Source organism: Mesoplodon bidens, assembly GCF_964165515.1.
Source record: "Mesoplodon bidens genome assembly, chromosome: 18".
NCBI lineage: Eukaryota > Metazoa > Chordata > Mammalia > Artiodactyla > Ziphiidae > Mesoplodon > Mesoplodon bidens.
Genome location: NC_138175.1, coordinates 866,138 through 884,348, shown reverse-complemented (window position 1 = coordinate 884,348; position 18,211 = coordinate 866,138). Strand labels below are relative to the sequence as shown.

Sequence of the window (18,211 nt, the reverse complement as noted above, 5' to 3'; positions counted from 1 at the left end):
GCAAAATAATTGAAAAATGGGAAGAGTAACAAAGCCTGGAAATGCTGGGAAATCTCCCGGGTTCCCAGGAGAGAGCCAAGGTCCAGGTGGCCTCACCCCATGTTACTCCGAAGCAAACCTGACACCCCAACGTTCGGTCCCCAAGTACCTGGACGCGCCTCCACAGAACCAAGGAGAGCAAGTGGAGGGTCCTGTGGGGGCAGGCATGACGGGCAAGGTCTCCCTGGCTGGGACCCCGAGGACCCCCTCCCCTTAGACCCGGAGGTGGCATGGTTCCCACAGGAAGGGCCTCATCTTCAGAGGACTTCTAGTGCTTTCCAGCTCCTGATGTCACCACAATGGCAAAGGATCACTGGGCCTTCGGGGGCGACCAGCATACCTGGGACCACTCAGCCGGCAGGCCCACCCCCAGAACTTACCAGCAGCTCACTGCCTTGTGTGCTATGGACCCCTCCTGTATCCCGGCCGCCAAAGCTTCGAGCGCGGCTGAGGCAGAAGAGAGACATCAACACATCATCATCGTCCATCATAAACAGCCCCGACCAACTGCTTCTGGGCAAGTCAGCTAACGGACACCTTGCCATCACAGGCCTCCTAGGCCCCCGAACCCCCCGACGCACAAGCCCTGCAAGATCCCAAGTGTCTCAGCGGTACCAGACTTAAGCCTTGAAAATCAAGCACAACATGTAGGCAAGAAAATGCTTCCCTAATGAACCATTCAACTGGTCACCTCTGCTGCTCTGGAGATCAAATGTGAAGCCACCAAAACTGACAGCAGGAGAAAAACAAGTAAGTTGGTGAGTTTAGACCCAATCACAACCGTGAAAGAGGCCTCCCAGGAGCAGCACTGAGCTGGAAAGGCAGTGAACCACAGGAATCCCTAACCAGCAAGGGAGGCCATTTACAACCTGGGCCACAGAGCCACTCACAAGCCAGCATCCTGTCGAGAACAGCAACGGCCACCTGTGGGGACAGAACACTGCAGTTACACAGGGTACAAGCGAGCCAGCCGTCACCCCCAGTAAACCAAGACTCGACTTTACGAAGAGCTTGTCTCCAGACTCTCCCTCAGGCACAGCCCAGGATCTGGGCCATGGGGAGGGCTTTACCCTCAAGAGCCGTGGGGGAGAGACCACCGCCCAGGCCCATGCCCGTGCCCTCACACCTGCACTCAGGGAGCGCCCTGTGGTGACAGCAAAGCGGACTTCCCCGCACAGAGCTGACAACTACAGCGTAGGCCCCTCGTGCTGCAGCCGCTGCCCCACGAGGCCTGGTGTCCTCCCCACCTGGGACATCCACTCCGGCTCCACAGTTCCTCTCACATCCATGTTCTTCTGGAATCCCCTCAAAACAAGCATTTGTACAAAATCTGAAAGCCACAAAACCAAAGCATTTACATACACTGTGGTCTCTGAACAGCCGTGAATCACACAGACCACCAGCTTCAGAGGAGCCGGCAGAGTGAGGACCTGCATGGAGCTGGGGGGACACCGGCTCCCGGCCCCAGGGAGCCCACCGACCACACCAGCGAACCCAGCCAAGCAGAGCCTCTTCCCCGAGCCACACTCTATGCGAAAAGGAAACACAATCCATCAAGTTTATAGGAAGGATTTTCTCACTGAAAACAAAAAAGTATCTTCTAAGGGTTTTACTGGCCTGCTTCTCAGCCAACCTCCTACACCAACCATACACGGACACTTCTAGGGCTTGGAAGCACTACATTGTGGGGGACGAGGCAGGAAATGGACTCATACCTTCTGAAAAGGTTACAACCAATGGGACTAGAATTAAAAAGATTTTGTCAAATTTTAATTTAAAGTTAATCTGGGACCAGATTACAGGATTCAAGAATTGGAAATAATTCACATCACCAAGAAAGTTTTAGGAAAAAGGAATGCACCTTTTGCAAAGGAAAACAGTCCACAAGCCAACTAACTGCAGGGAACCCCTCTCATCGAGGTTTCCGTTTACTTGTGGACTGCATTCCTTTGGTATGACTGGTGACGGCGGGCCTGCTGACTCGGAGAGAAAGGGAAGGTGCCAGAAGAACAGGGTGTGGCGCTGCCCAGCCGTCCACAGCAGGGCAGCCCTGCTCACCCAGAGTCCCCACATTCAAATAAGGATTCCTGCCCAAGCTCCCACTTTGCTTCTCCTGGGCATCCTGTAAAACCACCACCTAGGACTGAGCCGTGGAAAGCCAGTGGCCACCATACAAGCACTGGTGCTTCTGCTGTGCTCTCTCCTGCTCGCTTGTGACCTGGACGGAGGACGGCCCATCCCCAGCCCCCTGGGATCTGCAAACAACCAATCTGTGACCCTGCGTCCTTTGCACACCGTCTAGGAACTGCGTCTTCAGTCAACTCAGCCCTGGACTCTCGCTTCCCCACGGTGGGAGCTGGGGTGCCGGGGGCGCCGCCTGCCTCTGCTCGCAGGTCACGAGGTGCACATCCTGAACACACCAGCTCCGGCCCAACCCATCGGGTCAACAGGCTGACATTTCCACAACTCAAGCTCAATGCAAACCCACAACGACAGGTACGGACTGCAATGACTTCCTGTTGGAGTGTGTGGGCCGCTCTGCTTCCCACAGATCATCACAGCAGAAAGCATTCCCACTGGTCTAAGGCAATTGTACCCAAGAACCCACCTCTGCCGTGAACTTACCAGCAAGCATAGCCCTGGCGACATCGGCGTGCTGACAGGGTGCCTCTGTCTGTTCACACAGCAGGCGCAGGTCCCTGGAGAGCCAGGCCACCATGGCCTGAGAGTCGGCATGGCTGGGGGAACAAGCACACAGCTCACCTGACCCCATTATTCCACTTTCACACTCACTCCACTGACAGCGAGCTAGAGACTACCTCAGTCTTCCCGTCCCAAGTCACAACGGGGCCAGCAGACGTACAAGGGGCATCAGGAATGGCTGCCACTGATGTTAAAAACCATCAGTTTTTTCAAAGTTTATTTATTTGGAGTAGCTTACTATTCTTGGGGGAAAAAAGAAATTTCAGTAATAATAAATAGTGAGAGTAGCGATAATGGGCTCTAGACGTCAGCAATGCAGCAGCCCTGCAGGACAGTCCTTGTCTGGGCACAGAGCAGGGTGGGGGAACCCTCACCTGCCTCACTTGTCAGATTTGTACTTCCCTGGAGAATAAGGATGATGAGCATCTTTTCACGTGCTTGGCTATTTGTAAATCTTCTTTAGAGAAATGTCTACTGAAATCCTTCGTCCATTTTTTTTTTTTTTTTTTTTTTTTTTTTTTTTCTTTTTGCGGTATGCGGGCCTCTCACTGTTGTGGCCTCTCCCGTTGCGGAGCACAGGCTCCGGACGCGCAGGCTCAGCGGCCATGGCTCACGGGCCCAGCCGCTCCGCGGCATATGGGATCCTCCCAGACCGGGGCACGAACCCGTATCCCCTGCATCGGCAGGCGGACTCTCAACCACTGCGCCACCAGGGAGGCCCTCTTCGTCCATTTTTTAATTGGATTATTTTTCTTCTTGTTGAAGTTTAAGAATCCTTTTATTCTAGATAGTAGGTTCTTATCAGATATATGATTTGCAAACAATTTCTATGCACTGTCTTTTCATTGTTTTGATAGGGCCAACACACTGAAGTTTTAAAACTTGCTGAAGCCTAAAGGACCTATTTTTTCTTTTGTTGCATGAGTTTTCGGTGTCATATCCAAGAACCCCCTGCAGGATCCAAGGTCATGTAGATTTACCCTCAGATCTTCTTCTAGGAGGTTTATGGTTTTAGCCCTTGGGTTTAGGTCTCTGATGCACTGAGTTAGTCGCCATCTGCAGTGTGAGGTAGAGTCCAACACCATTCTTTTGCGTGTAGATGTCCAGTGGTTCCAGCACCATTGTTGAAAAGACCGTTTCTCCCCATTAAATGGTCTTAGCACCGTTGTCAAAAATCAACTGACCAGGGCTTCCCTGGTGGCGCAGTGGTTGACAGTCCACCTGCCGATGCAGGGGACACGGGTTCGTGCCCCAGTCTGGGAAGATCCCACATGCCGCGGAGTGGCTGGGCCCGTGAGCCATGGCCGCAGAGCCTGCGTGTCCGGAGCCTGTGCTCCGCAATGGGAGAGGCCGCAGCAGTGAGAGGCCCGCATACCGCAAAAAACCCCCCAAAAAACAGGATGTGTGAATCTTCCAATTTTTTTCCTTCTTTCTGAATAATTTTTGGCTATTCAGGGTCCCTTGCATTTCCATATCAATATTAGGACAAGCTTGTCAATGTCTATAAAAAAAGCCGGCTGAGATTGTGAAGGACCCTGAGTTCACAGATCACATTGGGGAGCAGGGTCATCCTGACAATATTAAGTCTCTAATCCACGGACATGGAACGTCTGTTTATTTAGGTCTTAATTTCTTTCAATGATGCTTTATATGGGCTTCCCCGGTGGCGCAGTGGTTAAGAATCCACCTGCCAATGCAGGGGACACGGGTTTGGGCCCTGGTCTGGCAAGATCCCACATGCCGTGGAGCAACTAAGCCCGTGCACCACAACTACTGAGCCTGCACTCTAGAGCCTGCAAGCAACAACTACTGAGCCTGTGCACCTCAACTACTGAAGCCCGTGTGCCTAGAGACCGTGCTCCACAACAAGAGAAGACACTGCAATGAGAAGCCCACGCACCACAACGAAGAGTAGACCCCACTCACCACAACTAGAGAAAGTCTGTGTGCAGCAACGAAGACCCAACGCAGCCAAAAAATAAATAAATAAATTTATTTATTTTTTAAAAATGATGCTTTATAGTTTTCAGTGCCCAAGTCTTGTTCTTCTTTAACCTTATTCCTAATTTACTCTTTTTGATGTGCTATTAGATGAAATTATTTCTTAATTTCACCTTCAGGTTGTGCATTGTTATCATGTAAAAATACAAGTGATTTCTGCATATTGGACTTGCATCCTGCAACCACACGGAACTCATTTATGGCTCCAGAACTTTTTTATGCTGTGGATTTCTCAGGATCTTCTGTATGGAAGATCACGTCATCCGCAGAGAGTTTTACTTCTTCCACTCCAATCTGGATGCCTTTTTTCTTCCCCCTTGCCTAATTCCCTGGCTAGAAACCCCAGTGATGTTGAACAGAAGTGTTAAGAACATTCCTGATTGTACAAGAGCCTTCAGTCTCATGACATTGATCTGAGCTGTGGGTTTTTCACAGATGACCTTTATCAGGTTGAAAAGTTCCCTCTACTCCCAGCTTGCTGAGTTTTTATCATGAAATAGTATAAGATTTTGTCAACTGCTTTCTGCTTCTATTAAGATTGTCCTTTTATTAAATATGTTGATTAATTTTCAGATGTTACACCAACCTTGCATTTTGGGGATACATCTCCCTTATTATGGTGTTTAGACCTTTTTGTATGTTGCCGGATCCAGTTTGCAAATATTTTGCTGAGAATTTTTGCATCTATATTCATTAGAGACATTGGTCTGTAGTTTTCTTGTTTTGTGACGTCTTTGTCCGGCTTTGATATCAGGGTATTACTGGCCTTGTGGAGTAAGGTGGGAAGTATCCCAGCCTTCTTCATTTTCTGGAAGAATTTATGAAGGGATAACACATTTCCTCTTTAAGTGCTTGGCAGAGTTCACAAGAGAAGCCAGGCCCTGAGATTTTCCTTGTGGGAAGCCTTTATATTATTAGTAACTCAGTTTCCTTTCTTGTTACAGATCTATTCAGTTCTTTTCTTTTTAAGCCAGTGCAGTCTTTTGCATTTTTCTGGAAATTCATCGATTTTATCTGTTTTCTAATTTATTGGCAAAAAACTGTTCACAGGGACTTCCCTGGTGGTGCATTGGTTAAGAAGCCGCCTGCCAATGCAGGGGACACGGGTTCAAGCTCTGGTCCGGGAAGATCCCACATGCCACAGAGAAACTAGGCCCATGCACCACAACTACTGAAGCCCGCGCACGTAGAGCCTGTGCTCTGCAACAAGAGTTGCCACCGCAACGAGAAGCCTGCGCACTGCAATGAAGAGTAGCCCCCGCTCGCAGCAACTAGAGAAAGCCTGCGCACAGCAACCAAGACCCAATGCAGCCAATAATTAATTAATTAATTAATTAAAAAAAAATTATTCACAGTATTACCTTAACATGCTTTTAATTTCTGTACGGTCAGCAGTGATAACCTTTCTTTCATCTTGATTTTAACCATTTATGTCTTTTTTCTTGGTAAGTCTATCTAAAGGTTTATCAATTTTGCTAACCTTTTCAAAGCACTTTTCTTTTTTTCATTGATTTTCTCTATTATCTTTCCTATCTCATTGATTTCTGCTCTAATTGTTATTATTTCCTTCCTTCTGCTTGTTCTGGGTTTGGTTTGCTTTTCTCTCTCTAGTTTCTTATGGTCAAAGTTTAAGTCACTGATTTGAGGTCATTCTTTTTTCTCATGTAGGTTTTTGCAGCTGTAAATTTCCCTCTAAGCACTACTTTAGCAGCATCTCATAAATTTTCGTGTGTTGTTCTCCTTTTCATTTGTCTTGAGGTATTTTCTAATTTCCCTTGTGATTTTTTTCCCTGACCCGTTGATTATTTAAAAGTGTATTGCTGGGTTTCCCTGGTGACGCAGTGATTAAGAAGCCGCCTGCCAATGCAGGGAACACGGGTTCGAGCCCTGGTCCAGGAATATCCCACATGCCGCGGAGCAACTAAGCCTGTGCGCCACAACTACTGAGCCTGCGCTCTACAGCCCGCAAGCCACAACTACTGAGCCCAAGTGCTATAACTACTGCAGCCCGCACGCCTAGAGCCCATGCTCTGCAACGAGAAGCCACCACAATGAGAAGCACGCACTCCGCAATGAAGAGTAGCCCCTGCTCACTGCAACTAAAGAAAGGCCTCACGCAGCAACAAAGACCCAACGCAGACAAAGATAAAAATAAATAAAGAAATTTATTTAAAAAAAAAGTCTATTGCTTAATTCCCAATATTATGGATTTCCCAAATTTTCTTCTGTTGATTCTATGCAGTTCCTTTGTGGCTTGAGAACATGCTTTGTATGGTTTCAACCCTTTTAAACTTATTCCAACTTGGTTTACGGCCTGAACCGAGTGACCTATCCTGGAGCTGGGCACCACTGGGGGGGACGTTCTGTGGGCATCAGGTACGTCCAGCTGCGAGTGCTGCTCTCTCTCGTCTCCGGGTCGTTGCTGGTCTGAACAGGTGATCCACCCGTTACTGAAAGTGGGGGACTGAAGGCTCCAATGATCATAGTTGAAAGTCCATCTCTCCCTTCAGTTGTCAGGTTTTGCTTCATGTATCTGGTACCTTGACATCAGGCGTGTATGCTAGGAGATACGGTTTTCACGCAGTCAAACTGATCAATCTTTCACGACTTCTGGATGTGACCCATGAGTCAGGCCACCACTGGTTTCAATACAGCATTTTCAACTGTGCTTGACAGTTCCCCAAACCAGACATTCTCTGTTTTCCCTGACCAGAGAATAAACACGTAAACCTCCAGCCTTCTGTCAACCAGGGAAGGACTGATTGCCTGGCTGCCTAGAGCAGAGAAGACAATCCACCTACAGCTCCAAATGCTTCTCATGTGTGTTCTCAGTCAGCTCATTCTGAGCCCCCCTCCCCTTCACCCCCTCACCCAGAGGCAGCCGGCGCCATCGCACCGCCAGCTCACTTGCTAAGTCATTCACCACCCGTCCCTCCACCTCCTGCTTCTCCTCCCCTAGACTCTCCCAACCTTATAGGGTTATTCCTTTTATAAAACCCCCTTTCTGACTCTTGGTGGGATTTCAGGAGGTAAGAGTTGCACACATTCTATCAGCCACATTTACCTGAATGTCTCTTTTTTAGTTTTTAAAAATACTTTATCGCACTGTACATCTTTTATTTATTTATTTTTTTTGCGGTACTCAGGCCTCTCGCTGTTGTGGCCTCTCCCGTTGCGGAGCACAGGCTCCGGACGCGCAGGCTCAGCGGCCATGGCTCACAGGCCTAAACGCTCCAGGGCATGTGGGATCCTCCCAGACCAGGACACGAACCCGTGTCCCCTGCATCGGCAGGCGGACTCTCAACCACTGCGCCACCAGGGAAGCCCCCGCACTGTACATCTCATACAAAGAAAACATTACCAAGTCTGTACATGATGAAGACTTCAATTATAACAAATGTTCTCTTTAAATAATAAAGCAACTGCTTCTCTACGTGATTTTTGGCTTTACGTATAAATAAATCATACTAGATCAGAAAAAATAAATCATGTAATATTAATTAAATTTCATGTTACATAAAATTTTAATTTAAATGTTCAATTTACTTTAATGGTAAATAATCACTGGTATACCTTTCCAGCAGCTCTTGGAGGCTTACAATGTTTTGAACATGAAGGCGCCACACAGCTTCAAGCAGCAAAGAATTCTGCAGAAAATGACAGAAACTATGAGTCAGTCCTTCATGCACATTTTCCTACAAGACGTTCAGCCTGTGTGCTTAACCACGTACTCTCCTGAAAACCAAGCCTCCCAACACTCACATCACCACCTTCGCCCCCCCACCACTGCCACCATCGTTCCCAGGTTCAGGTTCAGGCTTGCTCTCTGCCCAGCCTCAAGCTTAGTCCACTTCCAGGCCTTTCTCCACTATGGCCAACACAAGATTCCAAAATGTAACTGGCCAGGCCAATCTCTCCTCTTCTTTAGAACCCTTCCGTGGCTCCTCCCAGCTTTCAGGACAAAGTTCAGACTCTGGTCTGTCCTCCCAGGGAGGCCCTCCAGGCTATAGCACTGATGCGCCCACCCCCTCGAACAAGGAGCCCCAGTGGGACTCGGCCCCAACGCCCACAGTGCCCTCCTCTTCACCCAGGAACTCATGCCTCACACCCCACGAAACTTCCTTCCAGGAAGCCCTTCCTAACCACCCAATCAGCCACGGCCGCCCACTCATCTCTGCTACCTGCAAACACCGGGACCATCCCAATCCACGTGCATTTAGCTAGTTACCAACGGCGCAGGGGCCATACCAACACCTGACAGTCAACTGAGCTCTACACTGTATGCTGGATAAAAGGGGGAAAAAAACCATGAATGCACCATCATCTTGGTTTTTTTCTTTCCTTCTTCTATATACTTAACTGATCTCATTTAGTAACTAAGCGATAACTTTGAACTGTTCAAAAATCAGTAAATCAACTACACTCCAACATAAAATTAAAATTAAAGAAAAAACCTATAGGCCTACTGAATTCAAAATAGAACAGATAAGGGAATTCCCTGGCAGTTCAGCAGTTAAGACTCCACTTGCTCCCAATGCAGGGGGCCCGGGTTCAATCCCTGATAGGGGAAATAAGATCCCAAAAGCCACGCAGCACAGCCAAAAAAAAAAAAGAAAGATTTTAAATCACTTTAAATCACGTTTTTCTAGTTTACTATGCTACCCTGGGAAATGCTTCATTATAATATACCTAAGAAAGCAAAGCATGATGTTTCTATGCATAGTCTATTCTAATAAATATTACTAATGATGGGTGAATATTGACAAACATGATGATTGATGGTCCTTCTTTCCCATCCACAGAGGCACCCCAGTCTCTGTAATTAATACGATGCTTGCTGGAATTCCTAACAAAACCTGGGGATTTTACTGGCTCCACCAAAATCAACAGAAAGCTTGAAAACCCTAGAGTCAGAGTTACAATCTCAACTTTACCTGTACTTTCCGTAATTCTTGACAGAAGGAAAGACGGGAGAACATGCTTTGTGCTAATAAATTCTGAGCGATCTCAAACAAGGAAGACAGTTTCTTCTGAAAAGAGAGATTAAGTCTTTTCTAAGAAACGGTATTAAATGTCCAATTTTCCCAAACAGCTGAACAGCAACTCGTGCTGTGTCTTACCCTCTGGTCCGGTGTCAGCAGCACCTTGGGAGGGGGCCCCGCATCTGCCTCACAGACCCGCACGAGGCCAGAGGCCACCACCTGGCTGGACAGGACGGCCGCTGGAACACCCAGCTGTGCGGCTTGGTCGCGCAAAGCAGAGCCTTAAAGATGAGACAAAACACAGACACACACAAAATGTACAACTGAAGTAGATTGGTTAAATGTCTTCTCCGAAGCTCTAGCACCACAGAAAATTGCCTTTTGAAGGGGAGAAGAGATCTGGGGGGAAACACGATATATGAAAGTAAGACAACTTCAGTCTGATTGAAGAAGCTCACGAGAATCAGGGTAGCACCTGAAGCCCATGGTTGCATATACACATCTGTGCGTTTTGTATGACAAAAACAAGGGAGCTTGGCAGATACATTCTGACCAAGAACTTTAGCAACTCTTTCCAAAGGAGCACAATAAATTGAGGACTTTTAACAAATTTCAGTTTTTTATAGTTACCACTCCCACAACCGTATGATGATGTTTGACTGGACACGCGGTCTGGCTTCCTGATGCCAGCCACACACATGGTGGGCACTGCATGCCACAGATGTGCCCGGTCCCTGGGCTGCCAGGTGGAAGCTGGGCCCACAGGCAGCCACCTGCCTCCTAAGGACCAGCCCCTGGTCTGCACTCAATAAAAGGAGAAATGCTGGGCAGTCTGGAAATAGATGATGCCAACAAGAAAACTGTTTTCTAGCTTATTTGACTTCCAAAACTAATTGAAAAAAACCAGGAAACTGTATCACATGACCATTACCTTCAAGGCTTTGAAACACAGACCACTACAGAAGTGAAAACATGTGCAACAGTTGTAAAAGTTCCAAGTGACAGTACTAGATACTATCCACCACTGTGGTCAAGAAATAACTCATGGCAGAACTGTAGAAAATGCTCATTTCTAGCCATTTATTTCCAATTTGTGTCCATGGGAAAGTTTATCCCTGTTTTTATTTACAAGGCTTCTATTTTTATACAAATATGAATACGTATGGTAGCCACCACCTTCAGCAGGAAAAACAACTGAAAAATTCATGAGTTGAGTCTACTTATATTTCTGTGGTCAAGGTGAAGAGCTTCTTATCTAAGTTCTTATGCTCTGATCCAGAAGTCCACACAAGGAAGTGTGTGGCTGAGCTGGTTCCCTGCACCCCGCAGTTTGTGAAATCCAAGTACAATTCCGGCCGAGAGAAGCAGCACTGTGACCTTTAGGGATCAGCTGCCAACGCAAGCCTGGGGTGTAAGATTATCAGAGTAGAAATTTAAAACAAATTAGTGAATTAGTTAATACAGTCGTCCCTCAGTATTCCAGGGGGATTGGTTCCAGGGCTGCCCGTGGATACCAAAATCCGCAGTTGCTCAAGTTCCTTACACAAGATGGCGTACTGTTTGTATATAACCTACACACATCCTCAAAGACACTTTAAATCGTCTCTAGATTACTTATAATACCTAAAGCAATGTAAATGCTGTGTAAGTAGTTGCTGGCACACAGCAAATTCAAGTTTTGCTTTTTGGAACTTTGTGGAATTCTTTTCCCCCCTGAATATTTCCATCCAAGGTTGGTTTAATCCACAGATGTGGGACCCACGGATACAGAGGGCCGACTGCATCTTTCTGAAATGACAGTCATTACATAATAAAAATGTGAAAGACCAGAAAATAACTTATTTTGTTATTCCCACAGAACTCTCCTTGTCTCATATTCTCAAAGTGGGGTGGGGGACCTAGAAACATACAAGCAGACCTTGATTTATCACACTTTGTAGAGATTGCCTTTTTTTTTTTTTTTTTAACAAAACGAAGGTCTGTGGTGACCCTGCACCCAGCAAGTCTATCAGCACCATTTTTCCAACAGCACTTGCTCACTTGGTGTCTCTGTGTCACATTTTGGTATTTCTCATAATATCTCAAGCTTTTTCATTATTATCACATTTGTTACGTTATCGGTGATGCATGATCTCTGATGTTACCACTGTAACTGTTTGGGGGCATCACAAACTACACCCATAGATGATGGTAAACTTAATCCACAAATATCCTGTGTGTGCTGACTGCTCCACCTCTCGGCCACTCCCCTGTCTCTCTCTGTCTCCTCGGGCCTCCCTCTTCCCTGAGACACAATACTGAAATTAGACCAATTAATAACCCTACAGTGGCCTCTAAGTGTTCCAGTGAAAAGAAGAGTTGCACATCTCTCACTTTACATCAGAAGCTAGAAATGACTTAGCGAGGAAGGCACGTCGAAAGCTGAGACAGACCTAAAGCCCCTTGCACCAAACACTTAGCCAAGCTGCGAAGCCGAAGGAAAAGTTCTTGAAGGAAATTAAAAGTGTTACTTCAGTGAACACATGAATGATAAGGAAGCCAAACAGGCTTATTGCTGATATGGAAAAAGTTTGAGTGGTCTGGACAGAAGATCACACCAGCCAAAACATTCCCTTCAGCCAAAGCCTGATCCAGGGCCAGGCCCTAACTCTCTTCAATTCTATGAGGGATGAGAGAGGGGAAGAAGCCACAGAAGCAAAGTCTGAAGCCAGGAGGAGTTGGTTCATGAGGTTGAAGGACAGAAGCCATCTCCACAGCACGAAAGTGCCAGGTGAAGCCACAGGTGCTGATGGAGAAGCTGCAGCAAGTCCTCCAGAAGCTCTAGCTCAGATCATCCATGAAGGTGACTACACTGAATCACAGATTTTCAATGTAGAGGAAACAGCCTTCTACTGGAAGAAGATGCCATCCAGGACTTTCATAGCCAGAGAGGAGAAGTCAATGCCCGGCTTCAAAGAAGAGGCTGACTCTCTTGTTAGGGCCTAATGCAGCTGGTGACTAAGTTGAAGCCAATTCTCACTTACCATCTGAAAACCCTTGGGCGCTTAAGAATTATGGTAAATTAACTCTGCCTGTGCTCTAAAAAAATGGAAAAACAAACCTGTATGACAGTACATCTGTTGACAACATGGTTTATTATTTTAAGCCCACCGTTGAGACCTACTTCTCAGAAAAAAGAGATTCCTTTCAACTGCTCGTTGACAACGCACCTGGTCACCCGAGAGCTCTGTTGGAGATGGACAATGAGATTCATGCTGTTTTCACGGCTGCTGACACAACACCCATCCTGCAGCCCACGGATCAAGGAAGAATTTCAACTTTCTACTCTTATCATCTAAATAATACACTTCGTAAGGCTATAGCTGCCGTAGATGGTGACTGCTCTGGTGAATCTGGGCAAAGTGAATTGATGGCTTTCTGGAAAGGATTCACCATTCTAGATGCCATTAAGAACATTTGTGATTCATGGGAAGGATGTATCAAAATCAAAATGTTGACATTAACAGGAATTTGGAAGAAGCTGATTCCAGCCATCATGGATGACTTTGAGGGGTTCAAAAATTCAGTGAAGGAAGTAACTACAGATGTGGAGGACATAGTAAGAGAACTAGAATTAAAAGTGGAGCCTGGGGCCTCCCTGGTGGCGCAGTGGTTGAGAGTCCGCCTGCCGATGCAGGGGATACGGGTTCGTGCCCCGGTCTGGGAGGATCCCATATGCCGCGGAGCGGCTGGGCCCGTGAGCCATGGCCGCTGGGCCTGCGCGTCCGGAGCCTGTGCTCCGCAACGGGAGAGGCCACAGCAGTGAGAGGCCCACATACCGCAAAAAGAAAAAAAAAAAAAAAAGTGGAGCCTGAACACCATTTACAATAACCTAAGCAACATAAGTGTCCATCGACAGGTGAATGGGTAAAGAAGATGTGGTACATATACTCAATGGAATATGACTCAGTCATAAAAAAGAAAGAAATAATGCCATTTGCAGCAACATGGATACACCTAAAGATTATCAAAGTAAGTGAAGTCAGACAAATGTGGTATGATATCACTTACATGTGGAATCTAAAAAAATGATACAAATGAACCACTTACAAAACAGAAACAGACTCAAAGACATAGAAAACTTACGGTTACCAAAGGGGAAAGGGGAGCAGGGTGGGATAAATTAGGAGTTTGGGATTAAAATACACACACTACTATATATAAAACAGATAAACAGGGCTTCCCTGGTGGCGCAGTGGTTGGGAGTCCGCCTGCCGATGCAGGGGACACGGGTTCGTTCCCCGGTCTGGGAGGATCCCACATGCCGCGGAGCGGCTGGGCCCGTGAGCCACGGCTGCTGAGCCTGCGCGTCCGGAGCCTGTGCTCTGCGGCGGGAGAGGCCACAACAGTGAGAGGCCCGCGTATCGAAAAAAAAAAAAAAACAGATAAACAGGGACTTCTCTGGCAGTCCGGTGGTTAAGATTTTGCCTTCCAAGGCAGGGAGTGCGGGTTCAATCACTGGTTGGGGAGCTAAGATCCCACATGCCTTGGGGCCAAAAAACCAAAACATAATACAGAAAAAATATTGTAACAAATTCAAGAAAGACTTTAAAAATGATCCACATCAGGGACTTCCCTGGTGGCACAATGGTTAAGAATCCACCTGCCAATGCAGGGGACATGGGTTCGAGCCCTGGTCCGGGAAGATCCCACATGCCACGGAGCAACTAAGCTTGTGCACCACAACTACTGAACCTGCGCTGTAGAGCCTGTGAGCCACAACTACTGAGCCCACGTGACACAACTACTGAAGCCCACGCGCCTAGAGCCCGTGTTCCACAACAGGAGAAGCCACCGCAATGAGAAGCCCGCGCACCGCAACAAAGAGTAGCCCCAGCTCACCGCAAATAGAGAAAGCCCACGCGCAGCAATGAAGACCCAACGCAGCCAAAAATAAACACATAAAAATAAATTTAATTGGGCTTCCCTGGTGGCGCAGTGGTTGAGAGTCCGCCTGCCGATGCAGGGGACACGGGTTCGTGCCCCGGTCTGGGAAGATCCCACATGCCGCGGAGCGGTTGGGCCCGTGAGCCATGGCCGTTGGGCCTGCGCGTCCGGAGCCTGTGCTCTGCAACAGGAGAGGCCACAACAGTGAGAGGCCCGCATACAGCAAAAAAATAAAAAAAAATAAAAAAAATAAATTTAATTAAAAAAATGGTCCACATCAAAAAATCTTAAACAAAAGTCAAAAAAACACAGATAAACAACAAGGACCTACTGTATAGCACCGGGAACTATATTGGATGTCTTGTAATACCCTATAATGGAAAAGAATCTGAAAAAGTGTATCGAGAGAGAGAGCGCGCATGCGCTCGCGCTATCTATGTATGTATAACTGAATCACTTTGTTATACACGTGAAACACTGTTAAGTCAACTATACTTCAATTTAAAAAATTACAGAAATTGAAAAAAAAAGTAGAGCCTGAAGATGTGACTGAATTGCTGAAACCTCATGATAAAATTTGAACGATGAGGAGTTGCGTCTTGTGTCTGAGCAAAGGATGTGGTTTCTTGAGACTGAACATGCTCCTTATGAAGATGCCAGGAAGACTGCTGAAATGACAACAAAGGATTCAGACTGTTACATGAACTTAACTGATAAAGCAGCAGCACGGTTTGAAAAGACTGAGTCCAGTTTTGAAAGTTCTACTGTGGGTAACAGGCTATCAGCTGGCATTGCAGGTGACAGAGAGAGAATTTGTGAAGGGAAGATACAGCAGACTTCACTGCTGTCTTGTTTTAAGAAATGGCCACAACCCCCCAGCCTTCAGCAACCTCCAGTCTGATCAGTCAGCAGCCATCAACACTGAGGGAAGACCCTCCACCAGCAAAAAGATCACAGCTCTCTGAAGGCGTAGATGATGGTTAGCATTTTTAGCCATAAAGTAGTTTTTTTTTGAAGGTTTCTTTGTTTTTTATTTTATTTATGTTATTTATTTATTTTTGGCTGCATTGGGTCTTCGCCGCTGTGCGCAGGCTTCCCCTAGTCGCAGAGAGCAGGGGGCTACTCCTCATTGCGGTGCGCGGGCCTCTCATTGCGGTGGCCTCTCTCGTTGCGGAGCATGGGCTCTAGAGCGCAGGCTCAGCAGTCATGGTGCACGGGCCTACATGCTCCACGGCATGTGGGATCTTCCCGGACCAGGGCTCGAACCCGTGTCCCCTACATTGGCAGGCGGATTCCCAACCACTGTGCCACCAGGGAAGCCCCAATAAAGTAGTATTTTGAATTTTAATAATAGAGCATTTTTAAATTAAGGTATGTACATTTTTTTTAGACATAATGCTGTTGTACACTTAGTAGACTACGGTATTTATTGTGTAAACATAAAGTTTATATGCATCAGGAAACCGAAACATTCGTGGGACTCGCTTTCCTGCAATATCCGCTTTCTAGCAGTGGTCTGAACCCAAACCACAGTCTCCCCAGGTCAGCCTGTATCTCTGGCTGCCTGCTGCACTTCCCTACCCAGCAGAGCCTGTTCTCACCACTTCCAGAAATGAGGGGCATGTTTCTGTCCCATTTTTCCAAGGGTAACAACTTTGGTTCCTACTGCTTCTGAGTCCGAGGCTGAGTCACTGTTTTTAAACAAGAGCCTCATAACAAGCCTCAAACAAGTCACAAAAACTTGTGGCTGGGGACCACACATATAAGCAGAAAACCATTACCTGGGGGAATTTACACATCTGCTTGTTATAAGCAAATCAAAGTCACTTTACGTACAGCAAAAACTAACACAACATTGAAAAGCAACTATACTGCAATAATTTTTTTTTAAAAAGTCACTTTACATAAAGCTCTTCCATAACTCAATCTGTTAAGAAAATGAAGCTCTAACTTACCTATCAATGAACTGGAAAGGTCAGTGTGGGCCACAGGACCATCATCATCAATCAACCGGCTGAGACACAGCTGTTTATGGGGAGGACCTTCTACCTAGAAACCAAACACCAAGCACTCCATTTTAAAATTCAAGCCATGTCCTGAAAACAACCAAAATGTACACAGTGCTTGCCTACCGCGCTATTCCCAAATATTCCGAGGTAAAAAAGCATTTTAAAAGGTGAAACTTACTGAAGCCTTTGAGAACTACCAGATTCCTCTCTGGACTGTTTTACCTCCAAATAGATACATGCTCCCGGTTACTTTTCTCACCTGGACAGCAAACTTAATGGCTGCTTCTCCCAGATACTCACGAGGCTTGCCAGGTGTCTTTCATGAAGATGATGCTTGGCTGGGCTCAAAAGCCCCAAACCCAAGTGTGCTCGCAAAGGCAAAAGCAACTTCCACTCACCTCAAGCACAAGGTCACCCAGGTTTAGGTGGCTCCTCAGGAGGCGCACAGCCGACTCCCTGACCTTCTGCTCACCTTCAGGACCCAATTTCTGCCTCTTGACTCTTCCCGCTAGGGGAGAAAATCAGTTTCAAAAAATTACAGCACTCTTTAAAAACTCAGGCAAGGAGACACCGTGACACCCTGTACCCCTGGAGGTGACGCACCCGGGAATGTCACTTCCATGGGATTCCTGTCAAAACCACACAAGCTTAATCTACTCCTGAGACACATCAGACACATCCAGCTGAGGGACTCCTCCAAACACCCAGGTCGGGAAGACCCAGGAACTGTCACCCTCTGGAGGAGACCTAGGAGACGGGAGTAACTACCACGCGGGAGACTGGTCAGAAAAAGGACATTATGGGGAAAACTGGTGAAATCTGAGTAAAGTGTAGTTTAGCTGGCAGGATGGTACCAACGCTAGTTTCTTGGGATTGATCCTTTCAAAGAGGTTACGTGACTCTGGGGCTAAGCTGAGCTGAAAAGTCACTGTCATCCAGGCTATTGGGGGCGGGGGGGCAGTGAATCTTAACTCCCTACCTTCTGGAACCACCCCTCTTGGCCACTCGTTGGACAGAGTGGACAGAGGGCTGCCAGGAGGGGAGAGCTCGGGGTGGGCGTGGGGGGTTGACGCGGGGCGGGCGGGGGTCGGGGTGAGGCGGGAACGGGTCGGCGTGAGGCGGGGACAGGCCGGGGTGAGGGGGGGACGGGAGGGGGTCGGCGTGAGGCGGGGACAGGCCGAGGTAAGGGGGAGACGGGCGGGGGCCGGGGTGAGGGGGGACGGGCGGGGGTCGGGGTGAGGCGGGAACGGGTCGGCGTGAGGCGAGGACAGCCCGGGCGTCGGGGGTGAGTGCGGGACAGGCCGCGGTCGGGGCTCAGTGAGGGGGAGACGGGGACTGGCCGAAGGAGGCTGAGGCGGGAAGGGGTCTTGGGGCCCCGCGCCCACCTACCCAGCAGCTCGGCCCAGGCCCGCCTGCGGCTCCCGTGCCCCGGGTCCGAGGCAGCGTCCCGCGCCCGGAAGGCCGACATGCCACGAACGAACCACGGGCGACGTCTCTCGGCTTCTGGCCCGCGTTGCCTTCCCATTGGCCGCGGAAGGCGCGCGCGCCCAT

General features: G+C 47.9%; 1 protein-coding gene across 1 annotated transcript in view; it reads right to left on the bottom strand.

Moving 5' to 3' along the window:
* Positions 1-18,211, bottom strand: part of FANCA (FA complementation group A) — a gene marked incomplete at its 5' end in the record, with an annotated part of 52,961 nt that extends 34,750 nt beyond the window's left edge. Inside the window, 11 exon segments of the mRNA XM_081216612.1 lie at positions 420-486; positions 930-963; positions 1,287-1,369; positions 2,665-2,777; positions 8,317-8,390; positions 9,678-9,773; positions 9,864-10,006; positions 16,607-16,700; positions 17,059-17,168; positions 18,050-18,196; positions 18,199-18,211. Of these exon segments, the coding sequence (XP_081072738.1) occupies positions 420-486; positions 930-963; positions 1,287-1,369; positions 2,665-2,777; positions 8,317-8,390; positions 9,678-9,773; positions 9,864-10,006; positions 16,607-16,700; positions 17,059-17,168; positions 18,050-18,196; positions 18,199-18,211 (974 nt within the window).